This window comes from Myotis daubentonii, chromosome 3 (genome assembly GCF_963259705.1).
Source record: "Myotis daubentonii chromosome 3, mMyoDau2.1, whole genome shotgun sequence".
Taxonomy (NCBI): Eukaryota; Metazoa; Chordata; class Mammalia; order Chiroptera; family Vespertilionidae; genus Myotis; species Myotis daubentonii.
Window position 1 is genome coordinate 207,379,612 of NC_081842.1, and position 19,449 is coordinate 207,399,060.

General features: G+C 53.5%; 1 protein-coding gene across 4 annotated transcripts in view; it reads left to right on the forward strand.

Annotated features, from left to right (window-relative positions):
- ECE1 (endothelin converting enzyme 1) overlaps window positions 1-19,449 on the forward strand; it is a 98,213-nt gene that overhangs the window by 75,783 nt on the left and 2,981 nt on the right. For all 4 annotated transcript variants that reach the window (XM_059690906.1, XM_059690907.1, XM_059690903.1 and 1 more), the window contains exons 9-18: window positions 4,926-5,068; window positions 6,646-6,760; window positions 8,272-8,382; window positions 9,309-9,407; window positions 10,313-10,390; window positions 12,062-12,165; window positions 15,438-15,548; window positions 16,171-16,238; window positions 16,930-17,120; window positions 19,139-19,234. In XM_059690906.1, the coding sequence (XP_059546889.1) occupies window positions 4,926-5,068; window positions 6,646-6,760; window positions 8,272-8,382; window positions 9,309-9,407; window positions 10,313-10,390; window positions 12,062-12,165; window positions 15,438-15,548; window positions 16,171-16,238; window positions 16,930-17,120; window positions 19,139-19,234 (1,116 nt within the window). The remainder of the gene's footprint in view (window positions 1-4,925; window positions 5,069-6,645; window positions 6,761-8,271; window positions 8,383-9,308; window positions 9,408-10,312; window positions 10,391-12,061; window positions 12,166-15,437; window positions 15,549-16,170; window positions 16,239-16,929; window positions 17,121-19,138; window positions 19,235-19,449) is intronic.

Genomic DNA, 19,449 nt, shown 5'->3' on the forward strand with positions numbered 1-19,449 from the left:
AAGGCACAGTAGCCCTGGGCACATCAGCCCCAGCCTGGCTATCAGGTTCTACCCCCAGGCATCCTATCACCATTGCTCTTGTTCTGCTCTTCCTCCCAGCTGCAGAGCTTTCCCCTGGGGAGGACTGGCAGAGGCCGCAGCCTGGAGTGGTGTGAGCCCTGGGCGGGGTCAGAAGACTGCTCTGGCCCAGCCCCCCACGAGCTGTGTGACCTTGGGCAAGTCACACACCCCTTCTTTGAGTCTTGGCTTCCTTTCTTGTAAAATGGGGCTTTGCTCATTCATTCACCCCTGCTGTGTGCCAGGGAGACAAAAGAGTGGCAGCCCCTGCCCTGGCAGCTGGAAGTGACAGGCCCCTTAGGGAACAGGCTGAAACCTGTGTGGTGTCTCTCAGAGGAAGTGGGCTCATGGACATAAGAAATAATTACGTTTCGCCCTGACCGTTTTGGCTCAGTGGATAGAGCATCGGCCTGCGGACTCAAGGGTCCCTGGTTCGATTCCGATCAAGGGCATGTACCTCGGTTGCAGGCACATCCCCAGTGGGGAATGTGCAGGAGGCAGCTGATCGATGTTTCTAACTCTCTATCCCTCTCCCTGTAAAAAATCAATAAAATATATTTTTTTAAAAAGAGAGAAAGAATTACGTTTAAAGCCGTCCCGGGCCCCTGACACCTATCTCCCAGGTAAGAATCTCTGCCTGGCCTGCCCACGGGGTTGCGAGAGGGTGGGATGAAGCAAGGGATGAGATGTCACTTTGTAAACTGATACGTGCAATTCAGATAGATCTTCGTCATCATGATAGGTATTATTCCTTCGTTACGGGTGATCCAGCCACGTCTTCAGCGCTGAACTCACTTGATTCATCCCACCCTTGGGTAGAGAATGCCTTGTTTGCTGGCTCCTGGAAACTGGTTTCCTTCCCATCCTCCTGGTGACTGGGCAGGCACTCCGGCCCTCCCAGTGTGGGGCTGGCCCCCGAGTGCAGTGGTCCCAGACTCGCCCCCAGCAGAGCCTGAACTCAGAGCGCTGAATCCGACATCCCCCTGTCGCTCCTCTGGGAGCCTGAGGACCCTCCCATTCTTTTCCAGAACCTTCCACCCCAAAAGGTGTTTGGGAACGAGCCCCATCCCCTTTAAGTCCTCCAGCTGAGACAAAGCCTGATAGCATCTTGCTTTTCTCTCCCTCTTTGCAAGCCTACTTGAGCCGGTTGGTCGGTTGGTCGGTGACCTGACCGGCAGTACTCTTTGGCTGCGGGTGTGGAAAATAGAGCTCATCGGTGCGCCCCAAAGGATTTGTGTCACAAGTGGAGTGTCCTCGTTGGTTAAAGCAGCCATCTCCTTAGAGACAGATCTAGGCAGGCATGTTCAAGTTAGGCGTTCTCTACAGGAATAGAGGCTGGAAATGTGGAAATCCTGGTGTTCAACACACACCCTGCCGCAGAGTTGTGGGAACTGGCCTGCACAGAGCACCTGTGCCCTGCAGGGCCAGGTCAGTGTTAAGCAGGTAGAGGTGTATCTCCTGATGGCTGTGCCCTGATCGGAGAGTCCCAGTCGCCTGCCGTCTGTGAAGCTCGTGTTATTGTGTACACAGTCACGCTCTGTAAACTTGGCCAATTTCCCAGGGGTCTTTGCCAGCAGGTCGTGTAGACAGGTGGCTCTAAGTGTTGAGCCCTCTTTGAGCATCTCACCTAAACACCTCCAAGTTTTGCAGCCACAAATGTTAAGGGGACGCCCCAGAGGTTGCCTGCCCGAGGGGCTCCTGCCAGGACCAGAGAGCAGGACGAACAAGCTGGGAAGACAGGAAACTCGGGTGTGTTGAGCACGCTGTCCCGAGAGGCACAGAGCAGCCACCCTGGAGGGGGAGGTGGGGATTGTCCCCCTTTTAGAGAAAGACAGGGTCATCTCAGGCCAGCACAGGGCTCCTCCCCGCTGTCTCGCTGTGGGGCAGGCAGACATTTGCAGGAGCCCGCGGGGCACAGCTCTCCCCAGCTCTGTGGGAAGTCTGCAGGAGGTCACGGTGGAAATACAAGCCACACTGAGAGCCAGTTGTCAAGCCCTGGCCTGCGAGAGCTGCCCTCCTCCATCCTCTGAGGTCCTTGTTCCCCAGCAGCTCAGCCGAGCTGCCCTTTAAAACCAGACACATGAGCACACCCCGGTTTTAGACCTGCACAGTCACTGGCTCACCCTGTGACCTCAGGAAAGACACTGTCGCTCAGTGTCTGTTACACGGACGGTTTTCATGGCTGCCTCTCTCACGAGGGCTCCATAGGTATTTCCAACAGGTTATAGATTCAGCTGATGTTACAGACTGATTTTACATTATTTTTTAAAAGAAGACCTTTTTTAAAAAACATATATTTTACTAATTTCAGTGAGGAAAAGAGAAGGAGAGAAAGAAACATCAGTAATGAGAGAGAATCATTGATTGGCTGCCTCCTGCACACCCCCTACTGGGGATCAAGCCCGAAACCTGGGCATGTGTCCTGAGTGGGAATCGAACCTTGACCTCCGGGTTCATGGGTCAATGCTCAACCATTGAGCCACACCTGCTGGGCAGATTTTATATTATTGATTCATACGAAGGCCATTTATGATGCCTCTCTCACCTTCCTACATCTTGCATTTTGCACTTTTTCGTGGGAACAAAACAGAATTTGGAATTGAATGAGCCCAGGCCCGCTCGTGGGAGACCCGGAGCAGTGATTACAACGGCTAACGTTGGTTGAGCTCTTGCGAAGTGCCAGGTACCATCCTAGGACCTAGGTGATTGACACATGCAGGCACTTCTGCTGTAAAGCAGCACGTGAAGTCCCAAAAAACGTCACATTCTGTAAAATTACAGGACAAAAAGATAACAAAAAATAACAAGACATGTGGGAAAACAGGTCCAAAGCAGACCGCTCAAAAGTTGTGCAGCTTGGCGTGAGGGCAGTACTGAGTGAAATAAGTCCGTCACACAAGGTCAAATACTGTGTGATTCCACTTACGTGAGCAGTCAGTCAGATGCATAAAGACGGAAGGTGGAGTGGTGGCTCCCAGGGGCCGGAGGAGGAGCTGGGAGAAGTTACTGTTTAATAGGTACCGAGTTTCATTTCTGCAAGATGGGTGGTGGTGATGGTTGCCTAACGATGCCACTCAACTGCACACAGAAAAAAAAGGTTAAGAGGGTTCATTTTAGATGTGTATTTTTACCACAATTTTTTAAAAAAATGTTGAGTTAACTTTGTAATCAGAACACTCACAAAACAGTCATTGGAACCTGGAGAGATCACAGATTGGCTGGAGGCTGCCTGGGGGGAAGCGGAAATGCTGGCTGAGGACAGAGACCCTGCAATGAACAGGAGCTCTGAGCGTGGTAGCGGGGCGCACGTGGGCCAGGAGCAGGTGCGGCCTGCCAAGAGCTGAGATGCACAGAGCTGGCTGTGCCTCTGTGGGGAGGGGGCCCCTGGGCAGGTGCTCAGTTTAAATTATCTTAAAATAGAGCTGCCGGGCTGCCTGTGGCGCATCAGCTGAGCGAAGGGCTTTTCCTTTGTTGCTGAAGGTTATCATTCTACATGATTTTTTATTTTAGAAAAATGAAAGGGAGGGGGAGAGAGAGAGAAGCATCATTGGGAGAGAGACACATTGATTGGTTGCCTTCTGCACACGCCCTGACCGGGGCCAGAGGTAGATCCTGCAGCTCAGGTACATGCCCTTGACCGGGCATTGAACCCGAGACCCTTTGATGCTTGGGCCAATGCTCCATCCACTGAGCCACACCGGCCGGGGCATGGCTGTCATTCCTGACTTTACCAGTTGTATAGAAGGCCAGTCAGAATACAGTCGGTGTTCGGCATGTTGAGTCTAACAGACAGTATTAACTCATGTAATCTTCACACTAACCCTATGACGTATGTTCTGTTATGATGATGATCCCCACTTTCCAGATTCCCAAGGCACAGAGAGGTTCCTCATCTTTCTCAGGGTCACACAGCTCATAAGTAAGAGAGCTGGAGTACAAACCTAGGCACTTGGGTTCCAGATTCTACACATTTACCCATTAAGTCCCGTCGGAGCTCAGTCTCCTCATCAATACACTGGGGATAACAGTCCCTGCCTCCTAGGCTTGTCATGAGGACCAGTTGGGAGATGTGTGAGTGATTGGCATGGCACCTGGCATGGGAGGGGCTTGGTCAACAGTAGCTTCTTTTTTTAAAAAAAAATATATTTCTTTATTGATTTCAGAGAGGAAGGGAGACGGAGAGAGAGATAGAAACATCAATTATGAGAGAGAATCATTGATAGGCTGCCTCCTGCACACCCCCTACTAGGGATCGAGCCCACAACCCAGGCATGTGCCCTTGGCCGAAATCGAACCTGGGAGTCTTCAGTCTGCAGGCTGATGCTCTATCCACTGAGCCAAGCTAGCTAGGACAACAGTAGCTTCTTGCTGCTGCTGCTGAGTCTCCTCTATCCCATTCTAGTTCCACATCACGTTCAATTTTGGGGTACATACCTCTTTGACACCCCTGCTCATTTCTCTCTTTACTTAACCAAGGTGTTGAGCGTGACTCTCACACTGTTGTTTTCCATTAAACCAGAAATATACTAGTTGATGTTCATCTTGAACTTTGCCACCTGAATGTAATGTTCACATGTTCATTTCCTACATTAAAATCTTTTTGGTTAGGAATTTGTCACGTTGAGCAACTAGCCATATGAGTTCTAGCATGTTTCAGAGAGGTCAGTCAATAAAATATCACGTGAGTATATTTTTTAAAAAAGAATTCTACGTGCAGCATCTCTGATGAAAGCCAGGCAGCCTTCGTTTGACATCTGCCCAGTGCATTGTGGGACAGCTCCCAGCTCTCTGCTTTGTCCGAGGATGGAGGCACCATGACACGCTCTGGAGACCTGGGCTCTGCATCTCGCTGTTCTCTTCTCTTCCAGGCCTTGGCGCCCGCCATCAACTGGCTGCCCTTCCTCAACGCCATCTTCTCCCCTGTGGAGATCAATGCGTCCGAGCCTATCGTGGTCTACGACAAGGAGTACCTCAGCCAGGTCTCCGCCCTCATCAACAACACTGACAAGTGGTGAGGGCACTGGGCGGCCTGGGACGGGCCCCTTCTCAGGCAGCATGGCCGGGCGATGACAGACTGACTCAGGAAAGTGGGCCCTGGCGTTGCTCTTATGAGAGGCAGCAGGGCACCATGGCTATGAACGCAGGTTCAAATCCCAGCTCCCCACCTGCCAGCTTTGCAGCCTCGAGCACGTTTCTTACCCTTTCTCGGGTTCATTTTCCGAATCCGTAAAATGGGGGTACAAGTGGCACCTACCCTGTGGGGTTGTGGTGAGACTTGAGTGAGATAACCCATGTGCTGTGTTTTCGTATAGTGCCTGGACGCGAAATGGGCCCAGGAAAGGTTAGCTTGTATTAGAATTTATGATGTTTTCTTAAACTTTAAAGATTTGTTGTAGAAATTTTTGAAAGCTACAGAAAAAAATTTACCCAAAATACGAATGTAGATTTTATGGGATGTGTGTGTTTGTGGGTGTGCACATGTGGAGAGAGAAAGCATGTATGTGAGAGAAGTGCAGAGATGGGTTTCTAATGCACATCCCTTTTTCCCCGTCATTGTGACTAGAGGTATGGTCTGCTTTTCCCTGGACTAGTTTTTAATTGATTTTTTAAAGGGGGGGGGGCATCAACTTGTTGTTCCACTTATTTATGCATTCACTGATTGATTCTTGTATGTGCCCTGACCGGGATCAAACCTGCAACCTTGGCGTATGGGGATGACGCTCTAACTGACTGAGCTACCCAACCAGGGCCTCCCTTGACTTTTTTTAAAAAATATATTTTATTGATTTTTACAGAGAGGAAGGGAGAGGGATAGAGAGTTAGAAACATCGATCAGCTGCCTCCTGCACACTCCCTACTGGGGATGTGCCCACAACCAAGGTACATGCCCTTGACCGGAATCGAACCTGGGACCCTTCAGTCTGCAGGCCAACGCCCTATCCACTGAGCCAAACCAGTTAGGGCTCCTTTGACTTTTATCATAAGCATTTTATCCATGTCATCCCAAACCCTCTGCAGACCTCCTTTTTCATGGCTACATAGTATTCCACTGAGAAAACTGATGGCTATTTACTCACCCCTTCCCCTGCTGGTTCCAGTTTGAGGCTCACAGCACTTATTGAGCACTTGTGTACAGATTAATGCACTAGGCCAGTGATGGCAAACCTGTGACACGCGAACTCATTTTTTGGTTGATTTTTTTTGTTGTTAAATGGCATTTAAATATATAAAATAAATATCAAAAATGTAAGTCTTTGTTTTACTATGGTTGAAAATATCAAAAAATTTCTATATGTGACACGGCACCAGAGTTCAGTTAGGGTTTTTCAAAATGCTGGCACGCCGAGCTCAAAAGGCTCGCCATCACTGCACTAGGCACTGAGGGCTTTTCAGACAGAGGCTCTGCCCTGGAAGTGACAGTCCATGTGCTTAGAGAGCATTCATTACCTGACAAACAGACGGGGCCTGGGAAGAGCACATGGGATCAGAATGTTGGATGTGAGCGCACCCTAGAGGTCAGTGGGGGGAGTGCTGCAACATTTCCAGCCCCGGGCGCTTCTGAGCATGTCTTGTCTCCTCTGGCCCCAGCCTGCTGAACAACTACATGATCTGGACCCTGGTGCGGAAGACAACTGGCTTCCTTGATCAGCGCTTTCAGGATGCCGACGAGAAGTTGATGGAAATCATATATGGAACCAAGAAGGTGAGCCTGTTACTATGCACCCCCTAACACGGGTTGAGTACCTACTGTGCGCCAGGCCTTAGGTTGGGGGTTGGCATGACCCCGGTACCCTCCAGGGGCATGGAACTCATGAGGGAGGTGGACAGAGGCAGAGAATAAAGAGGACCACTGAAGAGGCCTGCCCAGGTGTCCCTGAGCACGCAGGAGGCCTTCCCCCTGGGGAAGGCTGGGTGGGGATGGGGGAGAGGGAAGATGTCCAGGTAGACACCTGGGTGGGAAAGTGTAAAAGAATTTGGGCGACTAAACTGAGAGAAGGTTAGAGTGCCTTTGCCCTCCTTTCTCACTTCTGGCCTGAAAGAAATATTTTTCTTTAATGAAGGTATTACTTACATGCAATGAAATGTATGAAATACACAGTTGAGTGAGTTTTGACAAATGAAATCACCCGTGTAACCACCGCCCCATTTATCCAGCAGTTCTCTGTGCCCCTTCACAGTAGCCCCACCCCGCACCCCCAGGTGGGTGTCGAAGGGGGAAGCGGAACCATACACGAGGTGCCCTTTGTTCGGGCTTCTGCTCAGCGTGTCTGTGAAGTGCACCTGTGATGTATCAGCAGCTGGTCCTTGTTGTTGCCAGGTCGTGTGCTGTTGTATAAAAACACCACGTTTTGTTTTCCCTCCACCTGCGCGTGGGAGATTGGGTGGTTTTCAGTTGAGGGCTGTTATGAAGCAGGCTGCCCTGACATGGGTGGTTTTTGCCACCTGTTGTCCAGGGTTGAGAGGACTTGGCTTCCTCTGCAGCCGACGGATTTATGGGAGCGGGGCCCCCACTTAGGTCATACAGACTGTCCCCAGAGGGCTGCTGGGCAAGGGAGCGGGTGGGGCCAAAACTAGCCGCGGTGCTTTCTTCCCGAGCCATGCTCTCCCCAAGCCGCGCTCGGTGAGGCTGCAGCCGGGTGCCTGGCTCAGCGGCACAGGCGTCCTGCAGGCCACTGAGGGTGAGGCCAGGACGAGGGGATGCTTCAGAGTCTGGCAGTGTCGCTGTGACAGTTCTTTCTCTGGGGGCTCTACGTGGGGCTGGGTCCTGGCCTCCTGGGAAGGTCCTGCTACTCAGGGTTGACAAGGTGACTTCCCAAGGTTCTTTGTCACCAGGATTCCTATCCTCCCCCAGGAGGTAGGGCAGGGGGAGCGTGGGGTGTGGGGTCCGGCGTGGCCGAGTTCTGGTCACTGGGACCCTAGACCAGAGACTCCTCTGTGCTGAGTCTGTTTCCTCACCTGGCCAGGGCCCGCCCCTGCCTCCCAGGTCATTCCGATGGCCACACGGAATACCACCTGCAAGGTGCTGTGCACGGAGTCCGCATTCAGGACAGAGTAGATGGCCTCTTGGTTTAGTGTCTAAAAGAACTCCTACGGGGTCTGAAAAGGTCTCCCTGGAGTTCTGGAAGGAAGCAGGGCCCCAGCTGGTGCTGCCTCCCAGACGATCGGGGGTTGGGAGGGAGGCCGGGGCCCAGTAACCCCTCCCTCTGTTCCCAGACCTGCCTTCCTCGCTGGAAGCTGTGCGTGAGTGACACAGAGAACAACTTGGGCTTCGCCCTGGGCCCCATGTTTGTGAAAGAGACCTTCGCCGAGGACAGCAAGAACATAGTAAGTGCCTCCCCTCGGGCGCAGGCTGTGGCTTCACGCCAGCGAGGGCTGCTCGTGAGCTTGGCAGCCACACTCTGGTCTGGTCTGCACCTTCCCTCCCCAGGGCTCCAGCCTTAACTCCGAGGCCTCGTCTCCTAAAGCCCTGAATCATGAGAGTCCCTCGTGAGCATTACTGCTCTTGAGTGCAGGCCGTTTAGCTGTGTTATCTCGTTTAACCCTCACCCGGTCCCGCCCTCTCCACTCCCAAGGGTCTGAAGGGCCCGCGACCTGAGGCTGGGGGAGCAGCTCTCGGCGTAGTGTTGACGTTTTCCTTACTCCGAGGTGACAGGTGTGTTCTGGACGGGCAGGGGAGCATCGTGGCTAAGCATGTGAAGGCACCAAATCCGACCCTGGATTTACCAGTTCCTGGGCCGGGGGGCTTGGGACCATGTTCTCACCTCACCTGTAACGTGTGCATCCCACAAGGGGCGATTAATGAGATGCTACATGTAAGAGCAGCTGGCACAAAGTAAGGGTTCCGTAAGAGGTGGCTGCTATATCGTTTCTATTACTAATATTAAATACATGGATGTTACCTGCAGTCAAAGGTTAGCCAGCGGAGACTCAACCCTATGAAGTGGCCTGTCTGGTGCAGAACCTGAGCCCAGTTCTACCAGCCATCAGCCCCTCTGCTCTTCCTGCTGCAAACTCCGCCTTCCCCTGGTCCGGACCCTTCCGCTGCCTGGTCTGCCTGTGACATTGCCCTTGAAAATGCCCGTTCCTCTCCAGCCTGGACAGAACATTCCTAAAACTCTCCCCCCTTAGCCCAGCACCGGAGAGCCTGAGGCTTTGAGCCAAGACCAGAGTTTCGTCTTTGCCTGCCATCATCCTCCCTCATGGGGGACCCATCCACGGCCCGCCCTTCAGGTCCAGCTCTGTCTCCGCAGGCCAGCGAGATCATCTTGGAGATCAAGAAGGCGTTTGAGGAGAGCCTGAGCAGCCTCAAGTGGATGGATGAAGACACGCGGAAATCAGCCAAGGAGAAGGCGAGGCCGGCCAGGAGCTTGACGGGGGTGGGGGAGGAGAGACCACATCCAGACGCTGCCCCGCCCTCGGGTGGACAGTCCGGCGGGATGGAGGGACGGCCTGAACACGCGATGGTGTTCACGACCGCATGGAAATGACATGCTGAGTGTGCGAGGGAGCCGTGCAGGGAGATGCCGTGTGTCTAATGGAGAGTGAAGGGCCTGAGGTGGTTGGTGGGTGAGGACCAGGGAAGGCTTTCCTTAAGAAGTGACATTTAGCCCTAGCCAGCTTGGCTCAGTGGATAGAGCATCAGACTGCGGACCGATGGGTCCCAGGTTCGGTTCCGGCCAAGGGCACATGCTGGGTTGCGGGCTCGATCCCCAGTGCGGGGTGTGCAGGAGGCAGCCGATCAGTGATTCTCTCTCATCATTGATGTTTCTATCTCTCTCTCCCTTTCACTTCCTCTCTAAAATCAATAAAAATATATTATAGCCCTAGCCAGTTTGGCTCAGTGGATAGAGCATCAGCCTACGGACTGAAGGATCCCAGGTTCGATTCCAGCTAAGGGCACATGCCTGGGTTGCGGGCTTGATTCCCAGTGCAGGGTGTGCAGGAGGCAGCCGATCAGTGATTCTCTCTCATCATTGATGTTTCTATCTCTCTCTCTCCTTCTCCCTTCTCTCTGAAATCAATAAAGAAATATTTTTAAAAAATTTTTAAAAATAAAAAATAAGAAGTGACGTTTAAGTGATACCTAAGAGATAAGTAGAATTTAGACAGGAGAGGAGTCTTTCCAGAAAGAGACGAGGAAGCCCTGGGGTGGGAGGCGCCTGGCCCTGTGCCCCCTGGGCCCAGGCCCTGAGCCCGGCCCCCACGGAGCATGGCTGGGCACTCACTATCTATTCTCCGTGTCTTCCCCGTCCAGGCGGACGCCATCTACAACATGATAGGCTACCCCAACTTCATCATGGACCCCAAGGAGCTCGACAAAGTGTTCAACGATGTGAGTGGTTCCTGCCTGCCCCCTTGCGTTCCCAGCTGCCCCCGGGGCCCCCATTTGGGGAAGGGGAGAGGCAGGCTGGGTCCGGATGGGGCGCTGCAGGCACTGGGACTGTGAAGACATCTTGAGATGGTGAGCTGTGGGCTTTGGGGATGCGCCAGGCACGAGGAAGCTGCTCCCTGCTCCTTGGTCTCCTGGGCCAGCCCGAGGCCCCTGTCCCTGGAGCCACCAGCAGCCAGTGCCCCGCAGTCAGTGCCAGAACAGTGCCCCGTGCCCCGCTGACAGTGGGAGGAAACACCCTAGAACCGTGGTCGGCAAACCGCGGCTCTTTGGCTCTTTCACAAAATACCACGTGCAGGCGCGCACATACAGTGCGATTGAAACTTAGTGGCCCATGCACAGAAGTCGGTATTTTGTGGAAGAAGAGCTGCACTCAAAGGGCCAAAGAGCCGCATGTGGCTCGAAAGCCGCGGTTTGCCGAGCCACAGTTTGCCGACCACTGCCCTAGAAGGTGCAGAGAGCATTGGCACACCCCCTAAAACATCAGAGGAGTGCAGCGTGAACCCCTCATACTGCCTCCCCCTTCCCTACTCCAGAGTTACATCCTGTCCCGGGACCCTGCCCACCTTCCCAGAGAAACCTGACCCCCTGGTTTGGCCCTTGAAATTCTAACAGGAGAAAGGAAGCATAAATCTCGAAGGCATGCTGAAGCTTCATTTAGGCAACGGAGGTAGCTGGCGTGTCCCTGGTAGTTAGAACGTTTACAAATCGCTCCTTTCAGGGCATTGTGCTTCTGCCCTGAAAGGTCCGTTTTTATATTCTTTTGTGATTGGAATTCGTAAACTCAGGCACTTTTGCAATTATAATAACGACTTATCACAGTCATATTTGAAACCCAAGGATATTGAGATCATCTCTGAGAATGCGGGTGCCTTTTGCAGCCTTTTTCCCTGAGGGTAACTTCAGGTGCTCCAGCGCGTCCGGACAGGAGGCGGGGCTCCTGGACATGAGGACGGAGGCCTGCCGCAGGGCCCAGCGCTTCCCTAGATCCTCAATGTAAAGCTAGAAAGCGGGAGGGATCTGAGGGATAGCCCCAGCCTGGAAGGAGCAGGAAGGCCGGCCAAGGGGGAGAAAGATGCCCGGCAATGCCTGTCCCTGCGGCTTCCGAGCTGGATCTAGCCTGATTGATCAGATCTCTGCTGTCCGCTATGGTGGCCACCAGCCATAGATGGCTAATTCATCAAAGCCTCATTGCTTAAAAGTAAATTAAATTTAAAAAGGAAACAAGTTTAGATTGACTTTAAATGCCACCCTAGCCACATCTGAAACGCTCGGCGGCCACATGTGGCCGGTGTCTAACAGGAAAAGCACAGACACAGACGTGCCCGTCAGCGCAGCCTGCTCTGCCGGACAGCGCGCCGCTGCAGGGCCTGCGACGCCGCAGGGTGTCTGCTGGTGTCAGGGGCCCTGGGCAAGCTCTCTGTGTCCTGGTGGGGAGAGGGTGCCAGGCCCCAGCAGGGGGAGGGCCGAGGGAGGCCCATTCTGGCCTTGGACCTGCAGACCAACCCCTTAACCTCGCAGCCTCTGTTCCCTCGGTTTCAGAAGAGGTCTGGGCTCCAGGGTCCGAGCGCCTGGGCCTGGCCTCTCTGATCCTGTGGCTTTGCTCTCGTCCAGTACACAGCAGTCCCGGACCTCTACTTCGAGAACGCCATGCGCTTTTCCAACTTCTCCTGGAGGGTCACTGCCGACCAGCTCAGGAAAGCTCCCAACAGAGACCAGTGAGTCCGGCTTCGGGGGAGGTGCTGGCTCCCGGCTCCCGGCACGTGGGGTTTCTCTGGGCTGAGCTCACCTTGTGGACCAGGTGCCGATATAACTGTCCTAAGGGCCCTCATCCACTTTCCGGACGAGGAGCCCAAAGATGAAGGAAGTGTTCTGAGACAGGAGCTGGGGTCGGCCGGTCTGTGTGCCCCCGGCGCCAGGCTGTTGGCAGAGTAGCCCGGCCTCAAGTGGAGCAGCCCTGGCATCACATCCCAGCACCACTTCTGCACTCGGAGCTGGTGTGACCACCCAGTGTGAGGACCTCTGGGGGGTCGCACAGAGGAGGCCCTCCGCTAGGGCTCGTTTCCTCCAATTCCCCACCAGCAGGAGCGGTGCATCCCAGGGCAGTTCCCCAGAGGCTGGGGAAGGTTCCAGATAGGCCCCCCACAGCTGTGGGTCCCAAACCTTACTGCACATCAGGAGTCTCTGGGGAGTTTTTTTTTAAAGACAGCTTTCTGCCCTGGCTGGTTAGAGCATTGGCTCATGGACCAAAGGGTTGCGGGTTCGATTCCCGGTCAAGGGCACATACCTTGGTTGCAGGTTCAGTCCCTGGCCCTGGTTAGGGTGCATGCAGGAGTGAACCAATTGATGTGTCTCTCATATTGATGTTTCTCCCCACCCCCACCCCACCCCACCCCACTTCTTCTCTCCCTTCTATTTCTCTCTTAAAACATTAAAAAGTAAAAGAATAAAATAAAAGACAGCTTTCTGGCCTGTCCCCCAGACGTTCTTAAATCAACGTTACCTGGAGTGAGACCCGGTATCTGTTGTTGTTTTAATAGCCTCCCCAGAAAACTCAGATGCAGTCAGCCCAGTACTAGTTCTCAGACTAATCTCCCCCGTGCCTAACACATTTTGCAGAATAAAGCTTACCAGGAGGCAGAAGCAACCTCGCTGTGCCTCTGGTGCCCCCTCGTGGACAGCAGGGCTTTGAGCATCTGTTTCTCCTAAGTTTCCCTTCTACAACCAGGGTGCTTCTAAAATGCACAAGAAGGCAGTCTTTTCTCTCCAGAATACGGCACAGGTACTGCCACAAGGTCCTGAATTTATCTGGTCTGTTATAATTAGGCTACAATTTTTCACTGAAGTGTCATTTCCTACCCCACTTATGTATTCATGATTATTTTAATACAAATACGATGTTTTCAGGTTCTCAGTCTCCTTTCATGGGGTACCCCTTAACGCATCTCCGTGGGGCTCCCCTGGAGAGACAGAGTGACCGTCTAGACCAGGGGTGGGCAAACTTTCTGACTCGAGGGCCACAATGGGTTCTTAAACTGGACCGGAGGACCGGAACAAAAGCATGGATGGAGTGTTTGTGTGAACTAATATAAATTCAAAGTAAACATCATTACATAAAAGGGTACGGTCTTTTATTTCAATAGTTTTATTCATTTCAAACGGGCCAGATCCGGCCCGCGGGCCGTAGTTTGCCCACGGCTGGTCTAGGCCCTTAGAGAGAATGTCCTTCCTGTCTCGCTCTGCTCCTCATGGTCCCCTCCCCTCCACACCAGAAACATCACCCAGGCCCGAATGTTTCAGTACCAGATACCATCAGGGTCCCTGCTAAACTCTTACAGAACTATTGGACCCAGAGAGCTTTTTTATAAAAGTTACATCAATTTTTATGCACATATTATGGGGGGAGGGAACTTTTATAAGTTTAAGGAGGAAAAAAGAGGTATTGTTTTACTTTTTCAGATTTCTTCATGTCTCTGGCTTAATCATAGACATCTGGATTCTCATATGTGTTTCTTTATCACATACAATCTGGTTATACAATCTAACTCTATATTATATTCAGCCTATTGCAGTGCATTGTTTTTTGAACTATATAAAGCAAATCTAGTCTCACACAGATATGTAGTTGGAAAGGGGGTATTTTAATAGTCTTTCCTCATACGAGGGCACATTCTTTATTGACATTAAACCAAGATTCATGAAGTGGTAATTTCTTAAAGGCTAATTGCCCTGTGGAATCAGAAACTATCTCCATGAACTTTTCAGACTTCATTATACTAAAAGCCATCCGTCTGTCTGGCACTTTGATCCATCTTTTACCCACCCGTGATTTTTAACATCGCACATTGGTCGTTTGGAAAACAGTGACTCGCTGGGTTTCATATATCTTCCAAATAGTGACATTTTGATGACACAATATCCAAAAAAACCCACATCTGATAGTAACACCACTGAGCTGCCGAGAAAAGCTTTTAAGGGTCGGGAAGCTGACTGAGACAAGCTTTCTAGGATTTTAATTTTTGCTTGAAACGTCTAGTTATATTTTAACCTTGAGTTTTTATTGTTGGCGTCAAATGGTGTCAGTTATTTTCCTCGAGGTGACAAGCTCATTTTATTCCGTTTCAAGAAAACGTCTGCCAAGTACCCACGTCTGAAATGTCAGTTTGTCAGTTGTCCTCTCGGGCACAGATGTGGTCACATAGTATTGAAGGTCTCGTACTCAAGGGTCTGGCTTTAATTAAATTAATGATGTGGCTACATCACTAATGATGTTCTTTTTTTTCCTTTTTTTAATTGATTTTTTACAAAGAGGAAGGGAGAGGGATAGAGAGTCAGAAACATCTATGAGAGAGAAACATCGATCAGCTGCCTCCCGCACACCTCCCACCGGGAATGTGCCCACAACCAAGGTACATGCCCTTGACCAGAACCGAACCTGGGACCCTTCAGTCCACGGGCCGATGCTCTATCCACTGAGCCAAACCAGCTAGGGCAAGATGTTTTTTTTAAAAAATATATTTTTTATTAACTTTAGAGAGGAAGGGAGAGGGAAAGAGAGATAGAAACATCAATGATGAGAGACTCACTGATCGGCTGCCTCCTGCACATCCCACACTGGGGTTCGAGCCTGCAACCCGGGCATGCGTCCTGACCAGGAATGGAACTGTGACCTTCTGGTTCATAGGTAATGCTCAACCACTGAGCCACACCGGCCAGGCTCATGTTCTGTGTAAGAGCCTCGGTGTTGCATTGTGGTGTGATGTCAGATTTAGCCGATCCCTTATTTATAGACATTTAGGTGTTTTCTGGTTTCCCTCTCAAAACCAGTGTTGCTATGGATGTCCCTGTACTTGTGCGCACTTGGGTCTGGGGTCAAGGGAATCCACATTTCACGGCTCTTGATATCCTCCAGGTGGGCTCCCCCCCTTCCCCCCCCCCCCCGTGCCCTCCCCCAGGCTGTCCTGACTTTTCATGTGCATGTTGCTTGCAGGTGGAGCATGACCCCTCCCATGGTGAATGCTTACTACTCGCCCACCAAGAACGAGATTGTGTTTCCGGCCGGAATCCTGCAGGCCCCGTTCTACACCCGCTCTTCACCCATGTACGGACGATGCTGCAGCCCAGCCCCGTGGCCCACAGCTGACCACACAATCAGACCGGTCTCACTGAGCGCCCTTTGCCCCACTCACCAGGGAGCTCGGGACATTCAGAGAAGTTTCAGAGAGAACATACCCACTCCCTGGACCTCCCTCCAGGGTCTTCTGGTTCTGGAAGCCCCTGCACAGCGGGAACTCGGGGGGATGTGCCTCTCACGGTGTTTCAGGGCAGTCACAGCTGGGCTGGGAAGCTGAGGGTGCTGTCTCAGAAAGGTCCCTCGGGCTGCACTTTGCCAACCAGGTGGCCCCTGGGCAAAGTGGTCGCACCATTCCAGGCCTTGGTTAGCTCATCTATACAGTCAGTTACTCATGCCTAACTCTTTGGCAATGACCAAAGAGGACAGTGCAGTTCTGCGGAGCATCTAGCCCAGTGCTTGGCGCCCAGTGGGCACAGGCTGGCCACACCCGACGCACCCAGCTTCTGACTGGCATCAGGCTCAGGCTGCGGCCACGTCCCCGCAGAGCACTGTGGGCCTCTGCTGTGTCTCCAGGCCTGGGAAGCAGTGACACACACCCCCACACACACACCCCGTGGCATCACTCTCACCTTCGTGTCCTCTCCTCCAGGGCCTTAAATTTTGGGGGCATCGGTGTCGTCGTGGGCCACGAGCTGACTCATGCTTTTGATGATCAAGGTATGAGTTCCTTGGGGTTCCCTTCAGCTTCCCGGCCCCACTGATTCTGCTTTTGCTTCCTTCACTTCTAAGGGTCTTACTTAGCCGTGAGACAGAGGAGCTGGCTTCAAATCCTCCTGCCGATTGCATGAACTATAGCGAGTCCCATTGTTTCTCCGGGCCTCTGTTTCCTTGTCTGTAAAGTGGGCATGATGGTGACTGTGAGGACTTGTCAGGCGCACCGTGGAGCACCCTGCTCCTGGAAGGTGTCCGGTCCTCGGGGGTGGGTAGTGAGTGGGAGCGCACACTTGTCCACTGTTCCAGAGACTTCTCTGGTCAGACCACAGCCAAAGGAGTTGAGGTTTCCCTCCTCACCAACTAACATTCAGAATCCTCCTCGTTGCCTCTTGCCTGGGGGACCCCAAGGCCAATAAGGAGGAGGCAGGGTCTCGGAGGCTGTGGCTCAGGGTCAGAGGCCCTCAGCAGCCTTGACAGCGAGTCCACGGACACTTGGGACATGCTGGTCCTTTGCCTGGATCACCTTCCTCCATCCCCCGCCCCCACCCGGATTGGTTCATTTGCCCGGCTCTTTAGGCTCAGCGGCACATGTCCCCAGCTCAGGTGGCAGATGGGAGGAGAGGTGCAGCGGCAGCAACAGGTCCCAGTCCGCCGCCTCCTCCCCTTGACCTGGCGCTTCCCTCTGCCCCTGCAGGACGGGAGTATGACAAGGACGGGAACCTCCGGCCCTGGTGGAAGAACTCGTCCGTGGAGGCTTTCAAGCGGCAGACCGAGTGCATGGTGCAGCAGTACGGCAACTACAGCGTGAACGGGGAGCCGGTGAACGGCCGGCACACCCTCGGGGAGAACATCGCCGATAACGGGGGCCTCAAGGCGGCCTATCGGGTACGAGGGCCGCTCCCCACACACAGCCCGGGCCGCCCAGGTCTGGGTCATTGCAGACGAGCTGGGGCCAGCAGCAGCCGCTCTGTGAGCCTCCATTCCCTCATCTGTGGAATGGGTGTGGTGAGGACTCATAGAGAGGGTGTCCGTGAAGGCACCTGGCACAGAGCTGGGCACACGTTAGGGTTTCTGCTCTTGAGTCCAGCCCGACAGAGAGAGTCAGGAAAGGGCTTGGCTGGACCCACCAAAGTCCTGCCTATTCCCTATGCAGGGGAGGCCGCCACTAATTCAGGCAGCAGCGGGCCCAGAAGGAAGGACAGGGACCCTGACCCTGGAGCCAGATCCGGGCTGAGTCCTGGTTCTGGAGTAAGTCGCCTGACCTCCGAGCCTCGGGGTGCTTGGCTGAACCCTGTGTCCCTGGGGTGTGTCATGTGACAGCTGGGACAGGGCCTGATCCAGAGTGTCGTTCAGGAATGGAAGCTGATTGGGTGGGAGAGACAACAGGCCACGGGAGAAAAGGAGGAGGCATTTATCAGAGAGCGACCGCTCCCTCACCAGGTAGAAAGAACAGAAATACTAAGAGGTGCCGTTTACTGAGGCCTTACCGTGTACCCCCACACCTTTACAGGTAGGTCTCACAGCCCCCACTTTGCGGTTGAGGAAACAGCCCAGAAACATTCGGTGGCTTGTGTGACGTGCACTGGTCAGTGACTAGGTATCGCAGGCCTTCCCCCACCGTGTGGACTGTTGTGGACACTGGGGTTTCTGTGGCAAGACACATAGGAGTCCCGCTCTCATAAAGTCGCAATTTTAGTGGGACAGGGAGGGGACAGAAAGGCCATTCCCACCGGAACAAATAAGGTCATTTCAAGTAGAGCTCCGTGATCAAGGACAGCGGGGAGCGTGTTCAGGGGCTGACATTTGAACTGAGGCCTAAACGATGAGGAAGAGGCAGGGAAAGAAGAGTGCAGGGCCCACGAGATGGACACACAGCTGGGAAAGTTCAAGGGCAGGAAGGGAGGTGGGTGGAGGGAGAGCAGGGCCGAGTGGGGGAGGTGAGGTTGGAGGAGCAGCTGGGCCCAGAGCAAGGAGCTTGGGTGTTATTCTGGTTACAGTGGGAGTCGCTGCCTGGTTTTTAAATAGAGGAATGACATGGGCCAATTCATCCTCTAAAACAGAGGTCAGCAAACCTACAGACTGTCGGGCACACGCAGCCCTCAGCCGGGTTTTGTAAATATTGGGGGGCTGCAGCCAGGCCCATCCATCTCCACGTTGTCTGTGGCCGCTTTCACGCCACGGGGGCACGACTGAGGGGTGGCAACAGACCAGTCAGCCTCCAGAGCTGAAACTGTTCACTCTCTGGCCCTTCGCAGAAAAAGTCTGCCAACCCCTATTTTATAAGGATGGCTTACGTTGCCGTGTCGGGGTGGGGAGGGTTGGAATTGGACTGGGTTGAGTCAGGGAGACTAGTTAGAAAGCTGTGTGAGGTTGTCCAGGCAGGAAATGGGATGGAGCAATGGGAAGTGTGAGAAGTGGTCAGATTTGGGGTATTTGCTTTGGTTGGAAGAAGAATCAGAGGAGTTCTGGGGTTTGGGCCTCAATACCACTTCGTGTGTGCGCGTGTGCGTGTGTGTGTGCACGTGTGTGTGTGTGTGTGTGCGCGTGCGCATGTGTGTGCATGTGCGTGTGTGTGTGTGTGCCCTTTCCTTCTGCCTGTGCCGTGTTAAGTTGGAGGTGCATGTTGGAGGCCCAGCTGAGTCCGTTGAATATGCCAAGGACGCGCTGGAGCGCCTTTGGCATGGAGATGGCATTTAAAGCCACGGGGTTGGATGCGCTCGCCTCAGAATGAGCGCAGGGAAAGGAGCCGGCACCCCTGGGCTGAGCTGGGCCGTCGGAGCTGACGCCAGAGCCCAGAAACCAGCTGTCAGGGGTAGAACTTCCGAGATCTCCCGCGCTGGCCCCTCCGCCGCCGCCCTGCCTGCTCGTGTTCTGGGAGCCCGAACTGTGTCCTCTCCTCCCAGGCCTACCGGAACTGGGTGAAGCGGAACGGGCCCGAGCAGACGCTGCCCACCCTGGGGCTCACCAACGACCAGCTCTTCTTCCTGGGGTTCGCGCAGGTGAGTTCGTTAGGAAAAAGCCAGACGCGGGCGTCTCACCGTTCGGGGGGCTCTGAGAGCCTAAGGCAAGCTCCCCCCCCCCACCCCGTGGAGAAACCCCCAGTCCACTGGACCGCCCAGGGGCAGCTGCCCTGTGAGAGGTGAGCTTCCTCTCACGGGAGAGATTCAGGGGGGACGGGCCAGGCGTGCTAGCAAAGGCACTGCCGCCTCCAGTA